Source organism: Lissotriton vulgaris, chromosome 5, assembly GCF_964263255.1.
Source record: "Lissotriton vulgaris chromosome 5, aLisVul1.2, whole genome shotgun sequence".
Classification (NCBI taxonomy): Eukaryota; Metazoa; Chordata; class Amphibia; order Caudata; family Salamandridae; genus Lissotriton; species Lissotriton vulgaris.
Window position 1 is genome coordinate 1,893,647,638 of NC_141693.1, and position 23,795 is coordinate 1,893,671,432.

The 23,795-nt window shown below is 52.1% G+C and overlaps 1 protein-coding gene across 1 annotated transcript in view; it reads right to left on the bottom strand.

Annotated features, from left to right (window-relative positions):
- LOC147717642 (uncharacterized) overlaps positions 1-23,795 on the bottom strand; it is a 461,002-nt gene that overhangs the window by 365,981 nt on the left and 71,226 nt on the right. Inside the window, 2 exon segments of the mRNA XM_086924435.1 lie at positions 17,110-17,139; positions 19,498-19,515. Coding sequence (XP_086780561.1) covers positions 17,110-17,139; positions 19,498-19,515 — 48 coding nt within the window.

Below are 23,795 nucleotides of genomic sequence, written 5' to 3' on the forward strand. Positions count from 1 at the left end.
ATACATCACAATCTGTGACCATTCTAAAACACCGGTTGGCATATTCCTTTCTAGTTGGAAACCTTCAAAGAAATAATTAATGAAAACAGCCCGTCGCATGCATTCAAACCGGGCCATCTCTCTTAATCATTCACTCATTTCAAACATGCATTCAAAAATAATTCTCCACACGTCTGTGGATGCATATTAATTAGCACATTTAAAAGAACACTGCTCTCTCCGTGCAAATCCTTAGCTCAATCCGACTGGTTGATTTATAACGTACCGACCTTTAAGAGTCAGACACATGAAGTCATCAGTTCCAAGGCAAACCCACACAAATTCGTAGACGCATTTCAAAATGAATGTTAAATGAACAGAGCCCTTCGTTCAGCACAAGATGTTACCTTTCCTTCAAGAAGCTGACAAAGCACGTAGTCAGACCCAGGAACCAATAAAAGTCAAATCAAACCATCAATCATCAAAACACTCACTGACTATTAGAGTCAGCTCAAATAACCATGCATGTTAGACAGCATGTTAAAATAAATACTGCCATCTCAATTCAAGATATTAACCCTTTGGCAGCTCAAGCACAATCATTCCCCAATGTCCGCGGATACATGGGAAAGTCATGAACTCATCTCTCCACGTTTACAGATAACATGTACGCACATCTTCAAAACGTTATCCCCAAGCACCCGAGAGAGATCCAGCTCTCTCCTGCCTAACGTAATGATAACATGCCCTGTCCAAGCCATGACCACATGGCGCTATTCACAAGCCAAATTTACAAGACAAGCTCTTCACAAGTAATATATCAAGGCGCAATTCACAAGGAACACAGCAAGTCAAAATGAAAACATGCTCCTCACAAGCCACAATAACATGGTGCTATTCACAAGCCATATTTACAAGAAGATATATACAAAGAACTCTACAAGTCATATTACATTGAACACATTTCACATCGCACAGCATAAGCAGATGCAGCAAGCAAGTTAATGGACAATTTAAAAGCATTTTTTACACACATTTATACAATTGGACCATCACAAAGATGTTACTGGCTCCCTCATGTAATGTCATCCTTCAACCCTGACAGTTCAAACACCAAAATAAAAACCATTTCTTCCACCCTGCATAAGTCAAATGCCATGATGTACTGCAATCTCCTCACACTGCAACTGTTCAAGCCCATAGGTCACACAGGCTACATAAACTGCAAGACTACGCCAGATGTAACTGGCGCTCAGGGCACTCCCTCACAACACATGGGAAACTCTCCAAGCACATGGCCAGGTCACACAGGATTCGTAAGCAGCCGACTACGCCAGATGTAATGGCCGGATTTTCCGCTTAGATGGGATCAGCCCCTAGGGGCCCCTCTAACCCAGCCAGAACGTAATCACCTCCCTCCTTAGAACGTATTTACAATGGGTATGGATACATATATGTACATTTCGTATGGGGAAATAGCAATAAACATGCATAGGTTTTCTACCATATCCTATTCATATCAGCTAGTCTCGCGGCCACTCAGACCCAGACTAATCTACTCTGGGGCAGATATGACACACAATTCGGCGTGTCTACACACATGGGTCTGCAGCCCCAGTGCTCTCATTTACACACGGTCCGCAATCCGGCAGACCTCCACGCTGGTCTCCTCCCCAGCGCTCTCATTTACACACGGCCCGCAATCCGGCAGGCCTCCACGCTGGTCTCCTCCCCAGCGCTCTCATTACACACCAGTATCCTCCCTGGTGTTCTCATTAACGCCACTTACCAATGACGACCACTTTCCTATGAATACCTTCAGCTCTCTGTCTCTCTATGTTGGGAAGTCTCTCTCTCTCTATTCACTAAGGGTTCACTACTACAATAATATTATGGGATGGCGTATAAACTTTATCCCTTAGTTGCAGGTCTCCTATCTCCCTAATTATTCACTATTACTTACCTGATCAGGGGTAGCATCTGTTCAAACAGTAATACCTGACTAGGAAATAAGGTTACCTCCACTGTATGGGGACAAAAGATAGACACCACACTAGTTCAAATTGCAATATGTACCTTCTACTCCTGGCATCAAAGGTCCCCTCGCTTCCTATTTGTTTGGTCACTCCTTACCTGATCGGGATTTCACATCCGTTCATGCAAACAATGCTCAACTAGAAGCATAAGTTACCATGATTGAACAAGAATACAAGGCACATGTCAGTTCACTAGGAACTGGGTTTTCTTTTATTATAACAATGATAAAGTACACATACACAAATCTATGGGGTCTCTATAACTAACAGTAGCTTTAACCCACCGCTGAAAGGAAAGGATTAGATCTGCAGGGTAACAGGAACTTTTATCACACCGCTGAAAGGGGAAAAGATTAGACATACAATAGCCTAGGGAATAAGGACAAGATTAAGGTGTAATTGTAAAGGGGACTAGTTCAGACTACCTCACCTATTAGAAGGAAGATTTCTCTCTGACTCTGGTGGGATCAGGGCTCTCTCTGTCTCTCCCTCCGTCACCACATCACCACGCCTCTGGTTCAATTGCTCCAGCTGACAGCCTTCTTTGATGCTCTCTGCACTGCTCTCTCTCTCTTCATCTTCAGCAATCGTCTGCCTTCTTTCTCCATTCCAGAACTGCACTCTATTCTGCAGCTCCAGCAGACATCCTGTTCTCTCCTCTGCAAGAAACACACTGCTCTGACTCCAAGCTGAACTGACCTCCAAGCTGGACTGCACACAAGCTGGAATGAACACTCCTCCTCTCCTGCAGTTCGCTAATAAGGATTCCTCTCCCCTCATGGAAATTTCCACCAAAGGGCTGCCTCCCACCGAATTCCTGTGCCAGCTCCAGAGCTCTTTACGCAACCGCAGTGGCCAGCTGCTTGTTACGTCTGGGCCCAAGAGACAAACACATTCCTCGGATAAGAAGCAGTCCTAACTGGTTCTCCTCTAGCACACAAACAGCCTTAACTATAAACATTACCTTTACTCTGCAAGCCTCTCAGCTCCATCAAGATGGAGTCCCTCTAGTTCTGGGCCTGTAGGCCTGAGAAGGATGAAATAACCCTTAGCTCTGTCAGAGTACCTACATAAACCATACCAATGTGTAATATAAAGTCAGGACCACAGGATCCAACCTCTACTATAAGCAAAAATAACAGGCCAAAGCCAATAGGCAATAGATGGCCTCTTCTAGGTCTGGAAGAAAGGGCTTAAAAGGGCCAACACAAGCTAAGAATACCTATCCTAGATGTGAGCAAGATTAAAGTCTATATCACTGCTAAATAGAGCCAAAAACCCTGCCAAGACAACCGTATCAAAGGCGGCAGACATATCTAACAGAATCAGGAACACTGTCTGTCCCCTGTCTGCACGCCTCTGAAGCTCATCCACGGCGGTCACCAGAGCCGTTTCGGTCCCGTGAGCTGGCCGGAAACCAAATTGATCATTCTCTAGTAGATGATTCTGTTCTAGATGTTTAGAGAGGGTTGCACTGACCAGGTGTTCGACCACCTTAGCTGGAAAAGGCAGCAGGGAAATAGGCCTGTAATTTTTGGAGCAGTCCGGATCTAAAGAGGGCTTTTTCAGCAAGGGGGAAATCACAGCCTGTTTACACTGTGCTGGGACAGTGCCAGTAGCGATGGATTGGTTGCAAATTAGGCGGAGTGTGGGAAACAATTCCTCCTCATACTCCTTCCAAATTTTGCATGGCACAGGGTCCAGAGGAGACCAGGAGGAGATCCCCCTAGCCAGCCCACGAAATACATCTTCCGTGAGGAGTGGGAATTCAAGTAGTGGTTCCCCCAACGCCCAGGCTGATTCGTCAACCCTATCTGCCATTGCCCCAAATTCGATGTCATTAGGGTGACAGGTGTCAGGGGAAGCCTCCAAATCCTCAACGTTTTGCTCAATTTTCTCCTTAAAGAATTTAGCCAAGTTCTCACAGAGTCCTTGAGACGGGACAATGGCATTCTTAGAGCATTCAGGGCTGGTCAGGCTATTTAATATATTGAAGATGCTACTGGAGCTATTAGCAGCCGTGCAAATCACGGAGGAATAGTAGTCCGCCTTGGATTTCTTAATCACAATTTTATATTCCAAGACTTTGCTTTTCCATAGCATCCTTGATGCTTCATCATAATCCCGCCTCCATCTTCTTTCTGCCTGTTTACAACCCTGCTTCAAATTAACCAACGTATCGTTGAACCATGGGGCAGAGACACTCCCCTTACAACGACGTGTTTTTAAGGGAGCATGAGCATCCAACACCGCCGTGATCCCTGAGCAGAGTGAGGTATAGTTCTCCTCAACTTGCTTGTCCAGGCTAAAAGACTTACTCACATTGAATACCCCGTCCGAGGGATTCAAACGAGCAAGCGCCTTCCAGTCTCTGCACCAAAATTCCTTAATAGCCGGTGGAGCCTTAGTATAAGCACCCTTAATGATTACGAAGAATTTGACAAGAAAATGGTCTGACCAGTCTGTAGGCAAGATTCCCCCCACAGCCAGCAGGTCAGGGACCGCAAACACCAAATCTAGGAGGTTCCCCGCCTTGTGAGTGGCTCCAGTGACTTGCTGAAAAAGGCCAAAGCTTTCGCAAGATTGAAGTAAGTTGAGGAGACCCAAATCAAGGGAGCCATTGCGCCAAAGATTAAAGTCCCCCAGAATGACCAGCTTATGGTGGGACGCCGCAATATTAGTCAGAGTGGCTATAAGCGCTTGTTGTTGCAGAATGCTGAAAGCCCCTGGCGGTCTATAGCATAACACACCAGTGCAGACAATCCCAGAACAAGTCCGGATAGATAACCCCAGCAGCTCCATTCCCACCGCGGGGTCCAAATCAATAATGTCAATTTTGCAAGTTGCATTATAAATAACTCCTACCCCCCCCCCACCCCTACCAATAGGTCTGGGAAGATGTAAAAATTTAAACCCAGGAGGGCAAGCACAGCCGAGCTCGACCAGACAGTCAACATGAGTCCACGTTTCTGTCATAAACAGAACGTCCAACTCATGTGTCTCAATCATCAGCTGGATCTCTACGCTATGCTTTGGCAGGGACCTGACATTTAAAAGCCCACATCTCAAAAGATTGTTAGCAAGAAAATCTGCTTGTGGTTGGGCCGTATGCAGCAGATTGAGTATTCCCTTATCTGTGTGAAGCCTACCAATCTGTAAGAGCATCTCTCTCGAGTAAGGAGGGCAGAGAAGTTGTTGGCACAAATCTTGGGGGCCAAAACAAGCAGCATAGCTGGCACTGGGCGCTTCCTTGGCACGGACGGGCGCAGACGGGCTTGCCTTTGGTGCACCTTCGGCGCGCCCGCTGAGCTCGCCCGCTGCTACCCTCAGGATGGAAGGGACTAGAGTACCGCAATACAATGCCCAAGCTGGCCATGGCCTCTTTGTAAGCTCGAGAGCTAAACGCAGGACCCTGGTCAGAATGTAGCGTGCCAATTACGTATGTGCCGATATAGACTCACAAATCTTTTATAACAGTTCTGGCATCAGCCGAGCGCTGGGGCCACATCCAAATGAATCTCGTCTTAATATTTATGGGATCACATTTGTCCGGTCGGACGCCTGTGTGTAGATAGTCTAATACTGTCTAATAGAGGTGTCTGGGCTGGTCTTACTGTGCTTGAGTCAGATATCTGGTCCGGTTCACAACTGCGATCTCTATTGCAGTCCTGACAATCTATTGCAAAGTTATAAACTTGCACGCTCATTCCCGGCCACCAGTACTTCGATTGTAAGTCTATTAGAGATTTTAAGATCTCTTGATGCCTCAGACCCATTCCCATGTGTGCTTCTTGAATCAAGTAAGCCCTCCGGATCCTGTTTGGAATTAGTCTGTCCCCCACTCCAGGGATTTGAGAAAAAGGAACGGAGTTTGCATCAATTATGTATGTATTTTCGAGTGGATAATTTAGAGGTAACGCCGCATAGTTGCCATCCAATGAGGCTTTTACTGCCAGCATAGTTTCTCCATCTATTTGTTTTTTAGAATGCTTTACTGTAGCTACGGAAGCCGGTTGAACAGCTGCCTTAGTGGCTTTATCAGCCAATGAATTCCCTGCAACGTGAACGCCATCACGTCGAAGACTCAGCGTATATATCACGTGAGTCTTTTGTAGTTCTTTCTGTAAAAGAACTACTTGTTCCCAAAGCAATTTATGCTTGATTGTGCCACCTTTTGCATGTTTGAAACCGTTTTGAACCCAGTTCTGCAAGTATTCATTGTAAGACTGGACGCAGTAATACGAATCGCACACTATTAGTGTGGGGAATTCGCGATCAGCATTTTCAAGCGCCATGTTAAAAGCCTGTAGTTCAGCTCGCTGAGCTGTACAGTCTCCGAGTGAGTGAGTTTTAGAGACCAGAGGTCTGAATTTTCATTTCGTGCCAACGACCTTTAACAATCGCGCATGCAGCAATATAAGCTTGTTTACCCCCAACTGCGGGCTGTGCTGAATCGTCTGTATATATTATACAGCCGTAATGTTCCAGAGGCAGGATTTCAGTCGGCAGAGGACATTCATATTCGTATTGGAGAAACTCTTGCGATTTTAAGTTAGGGTCAAATTTGTATACTATGTCTGATGCATCAAGAGAATTAACCCATTGTATCCATCTCAGATGTAAAGCTTTAGCATTCGGAATGCTGGCTCTTGAATCCCTGGGGGAGACGGAAAAATTGCCTCTGGGCCCCCATACTGGAGAAAGCGGTCAAATACCTGCTTTCTGGTGCAATGTTTTGACAGAAGAAACCATTTGAAATATCTAACGTCGTTTTATACTTTTTGCGCACAATGTTATTCATTAGTGCTGCACTGTGTGAATTTTGTACTGCAAATGTTTTGCAACAAGAGTTCAGGTGTCTGTAGTCCAATACTAGATGATATGAATCGTCTGGTTTGGAGACAGGAAACAAAGGATTGTTCATTTGTGAGGTGCATGTTTCAATCACCCCCTGGTATTCAAGTTGATCTAACATCTCCCTGACTTGTTGTTTAGCTTCTTGCTCAACAGGATCCTGCCTCTGTGCAGTAGGTTGATTTGTAACTGGATTTTATGGTGAGGAGAATCCTCATCCCATCATACATGATTTTTATATAATGCAGGGCTTTGGGCCACTGCCCATTTTCTAGCATATGTGTATTTTTTATGAAAAGGAATGTGATTTCAGAAGGCAGGCATAATCATTTCTTCGCCATGTGGGCACTCCCTAACTAACTCTGGTTGCCAGTCTTTCTCAGCAAGAAGGATATCATAGCCTTTAGATAAATTCTCCCAAAAGAGAGTTCTTATTTTCCTTGTTATGTCGCCTTCTATATGCAGTTTTATTTCATATAATTTATGGGGTACACTGACTCTGGTGTCTGCAGTTTCCACCTGAATGTATTCATTCGTGTCCACTGTCTCCAGAAGATTCATTAGGATCTTGCGAGCTATGGTCACTTCTGCTGCACTGTCTAGCATTGTCAGGGCCCATTCTCCGTTCTTGAGTGGTGTGCTCAGGATCCTCGGCATGTTTTATTTTAATACTAGGTACCTTCTTTTTGGGAAATTGTAATTTTTTACTTTGATGAGCAGGTTCCTTGTCTTTGGACTTGACGCGCTCTTCTTTATGTTCTGACCGTCCTCTTCTTTCCGATTTCTGTGAGGAAGTCTGAAAAGATCGAGAGGGACGTGTATCATTATCTTGATATCTGTCAGGTTTTTTCAAATTATCCCTATTTCTAAGGTTGTATCTTTTTTCAGAGGGCTCTGGTTGGGGAGACCTACCCCCCCCCCCCGTTCTGGAGATCTTTCTCTCCTTTGGGGAGACCTTCCTCTGGACTGAAACTGTTTTTCTCTGGGAGTGGTCTGTTTATTACCCTTCCACTTATTTTTTGGAGTAGTGAGGTTATTCTTAATAAAAGTTTTTTCAGGATTTTCTGTTAGTTGTGGTTTTAGTGGTTTCCCACCCAAACTATCTCTACCTAATTCTTCATAGCACTTTTCAATTATTCTGGCAAGTTCAAAAGGTTGGTCTGCTATATCTGTTTCTTTTAATTTTTGGCGGATCGCCACAGATGCTGCTTCTCCTTTTATGTTGGCTAGTAGTATAGCCGAGACTTGCTTAAAGTCTTTCAGTAATTTCATACCTAGATTTAAAGCAGGCTCTGGACCGTATTCATTTTTAATCTGTCTTAGTACATCTGGTATAACCGCCATAGACGGAACACCATGTGTTTTTGTGTATATTAAAGCAAAGACTGTTCCCCAAGTGTCACAGTCTTCCACATGTGGTGCAATCCCCATTGGTGAACAGATTGTCAGAATTCTGTGTTTTTCATGAGGTGTACTATCAGGGAGCACTACCTCTATTTGAGTAATCTTTTGAGCTAACCAGAACGGAATTTGTTCCCGTTTTACGGGTAATTTGCCAATGACTGATTGTATAGTCTGTGGTGTAATTTTATTTGTGTTCCCCTGGTGAGGGGTGTGCTGTGGAATTTTTATTGCTGGTTGGACTGTTAAAGTCTGCATGACATATTGGACCAATTGTCTATGTATTTTAATTAATTGTTTTAGCTGAACTAAAAGTTCTCTGTCTGACATTTCTTCAATGTCAGGATGTGGTGTATAGCTGGCTAGAACCGGCCATGTGGCTCCTGGCCTACCTAGTGGACCGAGCCTGGTAATTTCATTGTAATGTTTAAGGGCGCCATTAAACCAGAGCTGATGCTCCTGGTAAGTTAGTGGAATTTCAACGTCCTCGAAAGGAACGTATCCATTGGAGGTTCCTCTGCTTTGTAGTAGTGGAACTCGCGTGTCACAGCATTTGCTGCTGGAAAAGTTATCCATGAATAGAATACCCTTGTCTGCCGATATTCATGTGCCTCTATTACAAATATAACTTTACCACCTCTTGATGATACTCCGTTATTTATAAGTTTGTAAGTTAAACTCCTTCTTACATTTATCGGGATGATTATTGCATCATCTTCATTTTCATTAAACCCTGTAGCGTCTAAACCCGGTTGATTCGCATCTACTGCAGCTCCACCAGTTGCGTTGTTGTTGCCGCTATTCGACATGGTTTAATGAAAGTTTGCAGAGCAACTTTCAAGGAAACAAAGATTAGGGGCACAATATTTTGGAACACTGTATCCTTCAACGGTGACTAAACCAAAAACTAATACATCGGATTCTCCTCCTACTAAGTTTTGGCGGATATTAACCTTTCACCCACTCCAGAACTCTATTGGAGTTTTTACGGGAAAAGGGTCTGTGTGAAAAGCATGACTGAGTTACTCTAGTATCTAGCGATAAATTATCGCCTTACCAAACGTTGGGCGCCATGTAGTGTAGTTCCTATATTCCCAATAGGCTCTGCACATTGGAATAACATAAACAATAGTTTAGACGTAGGACTTAGGTCGACTAGGTCTCTATTGAATATGTTAGACTTAATTATGAATGCCAGCTAGCTCAGAGGTCACTAGAAACTTTCTCCAATTCACAAGAAGGGATTCGTTTCTGACAACCGCATAAACATGACAACTTTGCTCCCCCAAGAATAAGGAGTATATCTCCATAGTGGCAGAAACAATAGATGGCTATTTCACTCAGTCAATCGTGCTTGCTTAGTTTCAGCACAAACCCCGCTCTGCCAAAGCACCTCTGTCCTACACCCCCCACCCATCCACTTATACCGCTACTAGGACACACACCCCGCTCTGCCAAAGCAACTCAGTCCTACACTCACCCCCCCGCCCCTCCACTTATAACGCTACTGGGACAAAACCCCGCTCAGCCAAAGCACCTGAATCCTACACCCCCCTCCACTTAGGCTGCTACTGGGACAAAAACCCCACTCTGCAAAAGCTCCTCAGTCCTACAAACCCCGCCCCTCCACTTATACCGCTACTACCCCCGCCCCTCCACTTATACTGCTAATTGGACATAAGCCCCACTCTGCCAAAGCACCTCAGTGCTACACTCACCCCCCCTACCCCTTCACTTATACCGCTACTGGGACACAAACCCCGCTCTGCCAAAGCACCTCAGTCCTACACCCCCCCCTAACTCCATTTATACTGCTACTTGGACACAAACCCCGCTCGGCCAAAGCAACTCAGTCCTACACTCACCCCCCGCCTCTCCACTTAAAAAGCTACTGTGACAAAACCCTGCCCAGCCAAAGCACCTCAATCTTACACCCCCCTCCACTTAGGCCGCTACTGGGACACAAACCCCGCTCTGCCAAAGCACCTCAGTCCGACACTCACCGCCCCCCTCCGCCCCTCCACTTATACCGCTACTAGGAAAAAACCCCGCTCAGCCAAAGCACCTCAATCCTACACCCCCCTCCACTTAGGCCGCTACTGGGACACAAACCCCACTCTGCAAAAGGTCCTCAGTCCTACACCCCCCACTCCTCCACTTATACTGCTAATTGGACATAAGCCCTGCTCTGCCAAAGCACCTCAGTCCTACACCCCCCGCCCCTCCACTTATACCGCTACTACCCTGCCCTCCACTTATACTGCTAATTGAACATAAGCCCCACTCTGCCAAACCACCTCAGTGCTACACTAACCCCCCTACCCCTTCACTTATACCGCTACTGGGACACAAACCCCGCTCTGCCAAAGCACCTCAGTCCTACACCCCCCTCTCCGGAACTGCACTTATACTGCTACTTGGACAAAAACCCCGCTCTGCCAAAGCACCTCAGTCCTACACCACCAACCCATCCACTTATACCGCCACTGGGACACACAAACTCCGCTCTGCCAAAGCACCTCAGTCCTACACCCCCCACCCATCCACTTATACCGCTACTGGGACATAAATCCCTCTCTGCCAAAGCACCTCAGTCCTACACTCACTCCCTCCTCATACCGCTACTGGAACAAAAATCCCGCTGAGCCAAAGCACCTCAATCCCACCCCCCCCTCCACTTATGCTGCTACTGGGAAACAAACCCCGCTCTGCCAAAGCACCTCAGTCCTACACCCCCCACCCCTCCACTTATACCGCTACTTGGACATATGCCCCGCTCTGCCAAAGCACCTCAGTCCTACACCCCCACACCCTCCACTTATACCGCTACTTGGACATAAGCCCCGCTCTGCCAAAGCACCTCAGTCCTACACCCCCTGCCACTCCACTAATACCGCTACTACCCCTGCCGCTCCACTTATACAACTACTGGGACACAAAGCCCGCTCTGCCAAAGCACCTCAGTCCTACACCCCCACCCCTCCACATATACCGCTACTTGGACATAAGGCCCGCTCTGCCAAAGCACCTCAGTCCTACACCCACCACCCCTCCACTTATACTGCTACTTGGACATACACCCTGGTCTGCCAAAGCACCTCAGTCCTACACCCCCCACCCCTCCACTTATACCGCTACTTGGACATATGCCCCGCTCTGCCAAAGCACCTCAGTCCTACAACCCCACCCCCTCCACTTATACCGCTACTTGGACATAAGCCCCGCTCTGCCAAAGCACCTCAGTCCTACACCCCCTGCCACTCCACTAATACCGCTACTACCCCTGCCGCTCCACTTATACAACTACTGGGACACAAAGCCCGCTCTGCCAAAGCACCTCAGTCCTACACCCCCACCCCTCCACATATACCGCTACTTGGACATAAGACCCGCTCTGCCAAAGCACCTCAGTCCTACACCCACCACCCCTCCACTTATACTGCTACTTGGACATACACCCTGGTCTGCCAAAGCACCTCAGTCCTACACCCCCCGCCCCTCCACTTATACCGCTACTTAGACACAAACCCCGCTCTGCCAAAGCACCTCAGTCCTACACTCACACCCCCACCCCTTCACTTATACCGCTACTGGGACACAAATCCCGCTCTGCCAAAGCACCTCAGTCCTACACCCCCACCCCTCCACTTATACCGCTACTTGCACATAAGACCCGCTCTGCCAAAGCACCTTAGTCCTACACCCACCGCCCCTCCACTTATACTGCTACTTGGACATACACCCTGGTCTGCCAAAGCACCTCAGTCCTACAACCCCCGCCCCTACACTTATACAGGTACTTGGACATAAGCCCCGCACTGCCAAAGCACCTCAGTCCTATACCCCCGCCCCTCCACTTATACCAATACTACCCCCACCTCTCCACTTACACTGCTACTTGGACATAAACCCTGATCTGCCAAAGCACCTCAGTCCTACACCCTGCACCCATCCACTTATACCGCTACTGGGACACAAATCGCACTCTGCCACAGCAACTTAGTCCTACATCCCCCCTCCACTTATACAGCTACTGGGAAACAAACACCGCTCTGCCAAAGCACCTCAGTTCTAACCCCCCCCCACCTCCACTTATACTGCTACTGGGACACAAACCCCATCCTGCCAAACCACCTCAGTCCTACACCCCCCCACCCATCCATTATACCGCTACTAGGACACACACCCCGCTCTGCCAAAGCACCTCAGTCCTACACCCCCACCCATCCACTTATACCGCTACTGGGACACAAATCCCGCTCTTCCAAAGAACCTCAGTCCTACACCCCCACTCCACTTATACAACTACTGGGATACAAACCCCGCTCTGCCAAAGCACCTCAGTCCTACACCCCCCACCCATCCACTTATACCGCTACTGGGACACAAATCGGGCACTGCCATGGCACCTTAGTCCTACACCCCCCCTTCACTTATACAGCTACTGGGACACAGACCCCGCTCTGCCAAAGCACCTCAGTTCTACACCCCCTACACCTCCACTTACACCACAACTGGGACCCAAACCCCGCTCTGCCAAAGCACCTCAGTCCTACACCTCCCACCCCTACACTTATACCGCTACTTGGACATAAGCCCTGCTCTGCCAAAGCACCTCAGTCCTACACCCCCGCCCCTCCACTTATACCGCTATTACCCCGCCCATCCACTTATACTGCTAATTGAACATAAGCCCCACTGTGCCAAAGCACCTCAGTGCTACACTCACCACCCCTACCCCTTCACTTATACCGCTACTGGGACACAAAACCCTGCTTTGCCAAAGCACCTCAGTCCGACACCCCCACCCCTTCACTTATGCCGTTACTGGGACACTCAAACCCCGCTCTGCCAAAGCACCCGAGTCCTTCACTCACCCTCCACCGCCCCTCCACTTATACAGCTACTTGGGCATACACGCTGCTCTGTCAAAGAATCTCATTCCTACACCCCACCCCCTCGGCCCTCCATTTATACTGCTACATGGACATACACCCCGCTCTGCCAAAGCACCTCCATCCTACAGCCTCCCTCCACTTATACTGCTACTTGGCTACAAACCCTGATATGCCAAAGCACCTCAGTCCTCCACTTATACCGCTACTAGGACAAAACCTGGCTCCGTCAAAGCACCTCAATCCTACACCAACCCATCCACTTATATCGCTACTGGGACACAAACCCCGCTCTGCCAAAGCACCTCAGTCCAACACCCCCCACCCATCCACTTATATTGCTACTGGGACACAACCCCCGCTCTGCCAAAGCACCTCAGTCCTACACCCCCCACCCATCCACTTATACCACTACTAGGACACACACCCAGCTCTGCCAAAGCAACTCAGTCCTACACTCACCCTCCCCGCCCCTCCACTAATAACGCAACTGGGACAAAACCCTCCTCAGCCAAAGCACCTCAATCCTACACCCCCCTCCACTTAGGTTGCTACTGGGACACAAACCCCGCTCTGCCAAAGCACCTCAGTCCTACACTTACCCCCCCTCCACTTATACCGCTACTAGGACAAAACCTGGCTCCGCCAAAGCACCTCAATCCTACACCAACCCATCCACTTATATCGCTACTGGGACACAAACCCCGCTCTGCCAAAGCACCTCAGTCCTACACCCCACACCCATCCACTTATACTGCTACTAGGACACACACCCAGCTCTGCCAAAGCAACTCAGTCCTACACTCACCCCCGCCCCTCCACTTGTAACGCAACTGGCACAAAACCCTGCTCAGCCAAAGCACCTCAATCCTACATCCCCCTCCACTTTGGCCGCTACTGGGACACAAACCCCACTCTGCAAAAGCTCCTCAGTCCTACACCCCCCACCCCTCCTCTTATACTGCTAATTGGACATAAGCCCTGCTCTGCCAAAGCACCTCAAACCTACACCCCCGCCCCTGCACTTACACCGCTACCACCCCCTCCCCTCCACTTATACTGCTAATTGGAAATAACCCCCACTCTGCCAAAGCACCTCAGTGCTACACTCACTCCCCTACCCCTTCACTGACACAAACCCCGCTCTGCCAAAGCACCTCAGTCCTACCCCCCCCCCCCCCGGAACTCCATTTATACTGTTACTTGGACATAAACCCCGCTCTGCCATAGCACCTCATTCCTACACCTCCCACCCATCCACTTACACAGCTACCGGGACAAAAACCCGCTCAGCCAAACCACCTCAATCCTACACCCCCCTCCACTTATACCGCTACTAGGAAACAAACCCCGTTCTGCCAAAGCACCTCAGTCCTACACCCACCACCCCTCTACTTATACTGCTACTTGGACATAAGCCCCGCTCTGCCAAAGCACCTCCGTCCTACAACCCCGCTCCTCCACTTATACTGCTACTACCTCCGCCCCTCCACTTATACTGCTACTTGGACATAAACCCTGATATGCCAAAGCACCTCATTCCTACAACCACCCCCCCAGCCCTCCACTTATACTGCTACTTGGACATAAACACTGCTCTGCCAAAGCACCTCAGTCCAACACCCCCCCACCCATCCACTTATATCGCTACTGGGACACAAACCCCGCTCTGCCAAAGCACCTCAGTCCTACACCCCCCACCCATCCACTTATACCGCTACTAGGACACACAACCCGCTCTGCCAAAGCAACTCAGTCCTACAGTCACCCCCCCCCCTTCACTTACAACGCTACTGGGACAAAACCCCGCCCAGCCAAAGCACCTCAATCTTACACCCCCCTCCACTTAGGCCGCTACTGGGACACAAACCCAGCTCTGCCAAACCACCTCAGTTCTAACCCCCCCCCCACCTCCACTTATACTGCTAATGGGACACAAACCCCATCCCGCCAAAGCACCTCAGTCCTACACCCGCCCACCCATCCACTTATACCGCTAATAGGACACACACCCCGCTCTGCCAAAGCACCTCAGTCCTACACCCCCAACCATCCACTTATACCGCTACTGGGACACAAATCCCGCTCTTCCAAAGCACCTCAGTCCTACAACCCCACTCCACTTATACAACTACTGGGATACAAACCCCGCTCTGCCAAAGCACCTCTGTCCTACAGCCCCCACCCATCCACTTATACCACCACTTGGACATAAGCCCTGCTCTGCCAAAGCACCTCAGTCCTACACCCCACAGCACCTCCACTTATGCCGCAACTGGGACACAAAACCCTGCTTTGCCAAAGCACCTCAGTCCGACACCCCCACCCCTCCACTTATGCCGCTACTGGGACACTCAAACCCCGCTCTGCCAAAGCACCCGAGTCCTTCACTCACCCCCCCACAGCCCCTCCACTTATACTGCTACTTGGGCATACACCCTGCTCTGTCAAAGAATCTCATTCCTACACCCCACCCCCTCGGCCCTTCACTTATACTGCTACTTGGACATAAACCCCGCTCTGCCAAAGCACCTCCATCCTACAGCCCCCCTCCACTTATACTGCTACTGGGACATACACCCGCTCTGCTAAAGAACCTCAGTCCTTTACTCACGCTCTTCCTCATACCACTACTGGGACAAAAACCCAGCTCAGCCAAAGCACCTCAATCCTACACTCACTTCCCCCCCACTCCCCTCCACTTATACCGCTACTGGGACAAAACCCCGCTCAGCCAAAGCACCTCAATCCTACACCCCCTCCACTTAGGCCGCTACTGGGACACAAACACCGCTCTGCCAAAGCACCTCAGTCCTACACTCACCCCCTACCCCTTCACTTATACTGCTTCTGGGACACAAAACCTACTCTGCAAAAGCTCCTCAGTCCTACACCCCCACCCCTCCATCTATACGGCTACTTGGACATTGTTAGACGGACCGGGAGGGTCGGCCGAGATTACGGGGAGAGGTCTCCAGGGAGAGCCGTCTCCAACGACTGTACAGATAAGTAACTTCCCCCCCACAGACGGACACCACACAAGATTGAAGGTTAACGAGACTTTATATGCACTTCTTAGGTTACGTTGGTATAATACAAGGAGGTCTGGACTCAGGGGTCCCCTCGGTTCTGATCTCTGGTTGAGGAAAAGGGTAGCGGGACAGTCTTAGTTACCAATGAGTTCAATAGCTCTCAATCCTCGAGCTCGGCGTGGTTGCTGATCGGGCCGTGGAGGAGCCAAGCAGGTCCCGAGATGGATGAAGGATGGTCGACGGGCCGTGGAGAAGCCAAGCAGGTCCCGAGATGGATGAAGGATGGTCGACGGGCCGTGGAGAAGCCAAGCAGGTCCCGATGCAGATGACAGTTACAACGGTCCGCGGCCTCGCCAGCAGATCCGGACGACGGTGAAGAATGAAGGTTACGACGGCTGTGGCAGCGCCAACAGGCAGGACGATGGTGCACAGGACAGAGCTACGGCAGCGCCAGTAGTCCGTCCAGGATGAGTTCTTCTCTCGTCTCTCGACTCCAAGATACAACTCCCTTCCTGTTCTGGAGCTGCCCCAGTTATAGGGCTGGCGTGCTTTGATGTCCGGACCCTCGCACTTGGAGGTCGGGAGGTCCGGGATGAGGGAGTCCAGACACCCAGCAGGGGGGTGGAGCCAGCGCCCGGGGAGGCGATGGGCGAGCGGCACTGGCCGGGGGAGAACCATCGACACCTCTTTCTCCCATTGACTGGCCAAGTAGCTCGCTCACCTCCTGGGTGGAGGGTGGTGCCGGAATGTCTGAGGCCGGGCTAGGCCCAGGGTTGAGGTCGATCGGGGGCCAGGCGGCCTCGTGGCGAAGTGTCCAAGATGGCGGCCCGGGCTGGGCGCGTGGGTCGGTCGTGGATCGGACCCACGAGGTTATCATGCTCGGGGGCAGGTGTCCCTGAGGGGACGTAGGACGGGCAATGGTGGGGTGTGGTGCTTGTATGACTGGCTCGGGCTTGGTCGAGCCGGGGGAGAGCGGCCCGTCACGTGGCCTGTCCAACATGCGTCCCCCCCAGCTGAAGGCGGGGAGAGTTACCCATCCTCTTGGGGACTCTCTTCGTCGAGGCGGAAAAACCGGGACAGGCCATCCGCGTTGGCGTGGTCAGACCCAGGCCGGTGTTCAACGGTAAAGTCCATACCTTGCAAGGAGATGGACCAGCGTAGCAGTTTTGGGTTTTCCCCCCGCATATGCATCAACCACTGCAGGGGTCGGTGGTCAGTCTGCACCCGGAAGTGGGTGCCAAAAAGGTAGGGTCGGAGCTTCTTGAGGGCCCATACCACAGCGAAGGCTTCCCTCTCTATGGTGCTCCAGCGTTGCTCCCGTGGTAGGAGTCTCCGGCTGATGAAGGCCACCGGTTGATCAAGGCCTTCGGTGTTCACCTGGGACAGGACCGCCCCAATGCCCTGGTCGGAGGCGTCCGTCTGGACGATGAACTCCCGGCTGTAGTCTGGGGCCTGGAGTACAGGAGCGGAACACATGGCGGCCTTTAGCTGTTCGAAGGCCGCTTGACACTCTGGGGTCCAGTTCACCTTCTTGGGCTGATTTTTCGACGTGAGTTCGGTGAGAGGCCCCACGATGGTACCATAGTCTTTCACGAACCTTCGGTAGTAGCCCGTGAGGCCCAGGAAGGCTCGCACCTCAGTTTGAGTGTTAGGGGGTTGCCAGTTCTGGATGGCGGCAATTTTCAGTTGGAGAGGGGCCACTAGACCGCTTCCCACTTGGTGTCCGAGGTAGGTCACTGACCCTTGTCCAATTTGGCATTTGCTGGCCTTGATCGTGAGGCCAGCTCGCTGAAGGGCTTGCAACACTGCTTGGAGGTGGTGGAGGTGCTCGGTCCAGTGGTGGCTGTACACCGCGATGTCGTCCAGGTAGGCGGCGCTGAACTCTTCGAGCCCCGCCAGGACCTGATTGACGAGCCGTTGGAAAGTCGCTGGGGCATTTTTCATGCCGAAGGGCATGACCGTGAAGTGATAGTGGCCATCGGGGGTGGAGAAGGCAGAACGTTCTTGTGCTCGGGGTGTGAGGCCGATCTGCCAATAGCCTGCCGTTAGATCAAAGATGCTGAGGTAGCGGGCAGCGCCCATTCGGTCGACCAGTTCATCTGCCCGGGGGATGGGGTGTGCGTCCGTTCTGGTGACTTCATTCAGGCCCCGGTAGTCGACACAGAACCGGAGTTCGGGTGTGGTTCCGGGGGCGGCTGCTTTGGGGACCAGTACGACCGGGCTGGCCCATGGACTGTCGGAGGGCTCGATGACCCCGAGCGTGAGCATCTTAGTTACTTCCGCCTGGATGCAGGCCCGTACCCGATCAGGTACGCGGTAGGCCCGGTGGCGGATAGGAGGGCTGTCTCCGGTGTCCACATCGTGCACACACCAGGAAGTGACACCTGGGGTGAGGGAGAACAGGCTGGCAAATCGTGATAGGAGGGCTTGGCACTCTTGGCGTTGTTCCTGGGTGAGGGTCTCCGAGAGTCGGACCCCATCCACGGAGCCGTCTTGCTCCTGGGTCCGCAAGAGGTCAGGGAGAGGCTCGGAGTCGTCCTCAACCCCGTTGTCTGTGGCCATCAAGAGGCTGAGTTCTGTTCGTGCAAAGTGGGGTTTCAGTCTGTTGGTGTGGAGGACTCGGAGCGGATTCCGGGCGGACTCCATATCGATCAGATAGGTGGCGGGTCCCTTGCGCTCGATTACCTTGAAGGGTCCCGTCCATTTGTCTTGGAGAGCGCACGGTTCTGTGGGGGACATTACCCAGACCTGTTGCCCCGGCTCGAATTCAATAGATGAGGCGTTCTGGTCATACCATCTCTTCATGTCCTCTTGACTGGCCTCTAGGTTGGCTTTCGCTAGGTCTCTGAACCGCTGGGACTGGTTGCGGAGGGTGAGGAGGTACCGGAAGACATCTGGAGGACTCTTGGCCGGAGGCAACTCCCAGCCTTCTTTGATCAGGCTGAGTGGCCCCCGTACTGGGTGCCCATAGAGCAGCTCGAATGGGCTGAAGCCTAGGGACTTCTGTGGGACCTCCCGGTAGGCGAAGAGGAGGCACGGCAGCAGCACGTCCCACTGGCGACGGAGGGGTTCTTCCAATCCCCCGATCATCCCTTTTAGTGTGCGATTGAACCGCTCAACAAGTCCGTTTCCTTGGGGGTGATAGGGGGTCGTGAAGCGGTAGGTGACCCCACACTGTTGCCAGAGGGACTTCATGTATTTGGAAATAAAGTTCGTGCCTCTGTCACTGACGACTTCTCGGGGGAACCCCACACGGGAGAAGATCCCCATCAGGGCCCTGCCGACCACTGGGGCTGTGACGGTCCGGAGAGGAATAGCCTCAGGGTAGCGGGTGGCGTGGTCCACTAGTACTAGGATGAAGCGATGGCCTTGTCTTGTACGTGGGTCTAGGGGTCCCACAATGTCTATTCCGACCCTCTCAAATGGGGTCGTGACTACGGGAAAGGGTTGCAGGGGTGCCTTTAATTTGCGGCCGCTCTTCCCACTGGCTTGGCACGTGGGGCAAGATCGGCAATGCTGGTGCACATCGTTTCTCATTTTTGGCCAGAAGAAGTGGGTCACTAGGCGGCTGTAGGTTTTATCTTGTCCCAGGTGCCCTGCCAGGGGGACATCGTGGGCCAGATTTAACAGGAAGTCTCTAAAGCGGAGTGGCACCACTAGTACTCGGTTGGCCCCCAGCTCGGCGATTCGTTGCTCGCTGTACAGTAGGTCATTGTCCCAGTAGACCCAATGAGTTCCGGAGGTATCCCCTGCGCTTTGGGCGAGCGCTTGTTGTCGGAGTCCCTCAAGGGAGGGACAGGTCTTCTGCTCCTGACGAAATTGTTCTTGTGTGGGCCCCCCTTCTTGAGCCCACTGGTCGAGATTAGCAAGGTCGGAAGGTTGAGCAGGTTCGAGGGGGATGCCCTGGTCGGGGGTCTCGGCGGGGGCGACCGGAGGCGGAGGCGCCGGCCATTCTGGTTCTTCCGGGGGATGGTTGGCACGGGCGGCCATAGACCGGGTGGTGACGCACGCCCAGTCTGGGACGCCCAACATCCCCAAGTGTTCTTTTCGCTCCACGGCTGCCCACGGGGAGCTTTCCAGGTCATTTCCGAGGAGGCAGTCCACGGGGGCGTCGTCTCGGACCGTTACTTTCAACATGCCGGAGACCCCTCCCCACTCAAAGGGGACGCAGGCCATCCGACACAGACTCTCCGAGTTGTCGGCTGATCGTACAGGGCAGAGAATGTTCGGTAGATATTGCTCTGGGGTCACCAGATGACAGCGGACGGCTGTCACACTGGCCCCGGTGTCTCGAAGGGCTTCGGCCCGTTGTCCATTGATGCTCACCCATTGGCCGTACTTTCGGGTGTTAGCGGGTAGGGGGACCCGCGGGACCATGTCTCTTCCCCCTAAGCATGCGAGAGTCATGGCGGCTGGCTCCCACCCTTGATACTCTTGCTCGTCTGTTTCTTGTTCCTCGGAGATCTGTTCTTCCCCTAGTGCCGCGGCGGCCACCTGGCGGGGTCTTGGGCTCTGATACTGCGGGCAGCTTGGGTCATTTGCATAGTGGCCGACTCGTTGGCATCGGTGACATGTAACATTGGTCCTGTATCCCGGTCGCGCCGGGGTGCTGCCCCGGTTGGCCGGGGGGGTGGTGCTGGTAGTGGGGGCGGCCGGAGTGTTGTCTCTCCCTCGTCCTTGGCCCCCTCCTCCTCCTCTGGATCGGTGGTGACCATTGTTGTTCCTGTTCTGCTCGTAGGACCCATTCCGGCCCACTCGGGTGATCTCCCATCGGTCAGCTTCGGCTGCGAGCTGCCGGGGATCGGTTAACTTGCTGTCGAGGAGGTGTTGGCGTAGTTCAATGAAGCAGTTGTTGGACAGATGCTCCCATACCATCAGATTGAACAACTGCTCGTAGGTCGTGACGTTGTTCCCTCTGATCCAGCCTTCGAAGGCTCGGCTAAAGTACGTTACATAGTCCACCCAAGTTGTACCTGGAATGCGTGTGCAGTCTCGGAACCTCTGACGGTACATCTCGGGCGTGAGGCCATAGCGAGTGAGGAGGGCCGCTTTCATATGGTCGTAGGAGGTCATCTGGTGGTCTGGGAGCTGTAACAGAGTATCGCGGCCCTCATTGAGGAATTTGCCCCATAGGCCGGCTCCCCAGTCGGCTCTATCGATCCGGTGCGCAGTCATCGCGATTTCATATGCTTTAAACCATTGCTGGATGTCGTCTTCTCGAAAATATTCTCGGACCACATCCTTGGGGATGTGCACTTTTTTGTCCGTGGTCCCGGGGGTGGACGGTCTGTCGGGCACCCCTAATTCTTTATTCTGTTTGCGCAGGTTGATCTCGGCTAGGTTCCGCTCGTGCTCGTACGTTAGTCTTTTTTCCTCGAGCTCCCTTTGCCTCTGTTTCTCCTCTCTTTCTTCTCGGAGGCGAAGGTGCTCTAAGTTTATTTTTTGCTCGGCCAATTTGAGTTCTATGTCCATCTTGAGTCGGGCCATTTCAAGTTCGTGTAGTCGGGCTTTTTCTCTTTCTTGGATCTCGTCTTGCGAGAGACCCGTTCTTTGCTCTTCAGGGGCCGTGTTGGTCTTTTTCGTGGTGCTTTGCTCCGGGGCTTCGACATCCCCGGTCTCTGCCCAAGATTCTAGGGCATGCTTAAAATCGTCCTTGGTACTTAGTCCGGTGGTAGCGATACCTAGTTCGATGCAGAACTGCTTTAGTTCACGATGGCTGTATTCCTCGAGTTTTTCCATTTGGAACTTCTCAGTTGATCCGCTCTCTTTAGTTGACATTGTTGTTCGTTGTGGGGTGAGCTACTCTCTGTACGTATGCGGTGATTCGGATCGCGCCGCTGGCCACCAATGTTAGACGGACCGGGAGGGTCGGCCGAGATTACGGGGAGAGGTCTCCAGGGAGAGCCGTCTCCAACGACTGTACAGATAAGTAACTTCCCCCCCACAGACGGACACCACACAAGATTGAAGGTTAACGAGACTTTATATGCACTTCTTAGGTTACGTTGGTATAATACAAGGAGGTCTGGACTCAGGGGTCCCCTCGGTTCTGATCTCTGGTTGAGGAAAAGGGTAGCGGGACAGTCTTAGTTACCAATGAGTTCAATAGCTCTCAATCCTCGAGCTCGGCGTGGTTGCTGATCGGGCCGTGGAGGAGCCAAGCAGGTCCCGAGATGGATGAAGGATGGTCGACGGGCCGTGGAGAAGCCAAGCAGGTCCCGAGATGGATGAAGGATGGTCGACGGGCCGTGGAGAAGCCAAGCAGGTCCCGATGCAGATGACAGTTACAACGGTCCGCGGCCTCGCCAGCAGATCCGGACGACGGTGAAGAATGAAGGTTACGACGGCTGTGGCAGCGCCAACAGGCAGGACGATGGTGCACAGGACAGAGCTACGGCAGCGCCAGTAGTCCGTCCAGGATGAGTTCTTCTCTCGTCTCTCGACTCCAAGATACAACTCCCTTCCTGTTCTGGAGCTGCCCCAGTTATAGGGCTGGCGTGCTTTGATGTCCGGACCCTCGCACTTGGAGGTCGGGAGGTCCGGGATGAGGGAGTCCAGACACCCAGCAGGGGGGTGGAGCCAGCGCCCGGGGAGGCGATGGGCGAGCGGCACTGGCCGGGGGAGAACCATCGACACCTCTTTCTCCCATTGACTGGCCAAGTAGCTCGCTCACCTCCTGGGTGGAGGGTGGTGCCGGAATGTCTGAGGCCGGGCTAGGCCCAGGGTTGAGGTCGATCGGGGGCCAGGCGGCCTCGTGGCGAAGTGTCCAAGATGGCGGCCCGGGCTGGGCGCGTGGGTCGGTCGTGGATCGGACCCACGAGGTTATCATGCTCGGGGGCAGGTGTCCCTGAGGGGACGTAGGACGGGCAATGGTGGGGTGTGGTGCTTGTATGACTGGCTCGGGCTTGGTCGAGCCGGGGGAGAGCGGCCCGTCACGTGGCCTGTCCAACAGACATAAACCCTGATATGCCAAAGCACCTCAGTCCTACCACCCCCCCCCCCCCCTCTGGCCCTCCACTTATACTGCTATTTGGACATAAACACAGCTCTGCCAAAGCACCTCAGTCCAACACCCCCCACCCATCCACTTATATCGCTACTGGGACACAAACCCCGCTCTGCCAAAGCACCTCAGTCCCCCCCCCCCCCCCAGCTCCCCCCCACGGAACTCCATTGATACTGTTACTTGGACATAAACCCCGCTCTGCCAAAGCACCTCATTCCTACACCCCCCACCCATCCACTTACACCGCTACCGGGACAAAAACCCGCTCAGCCAAACCACCTCAATCCTACACCCCCCTCCACTTATACCGCTACTGGGACACAAACCCCGTTCTGCCAAAGCACCTCAGTCCTACACCCACCACCCCTCTACTTATACCGCTACTTGGACATAAGCCCCGCTCTGCCAAAGCACCTCTGTCCTAAACCCCCCGCCCCTCCACTTATACTGCTACTACCTCCGCCCCTCCACTTATACTGCTACTTGGACATAAACCCTGATATGCCAAAACACCTCAGCCCTACAACCACCACCCCAGCCCTCCACTTATACTGCTACTTGGACATAAACACTGCTCTGCCAAAGCACCTCA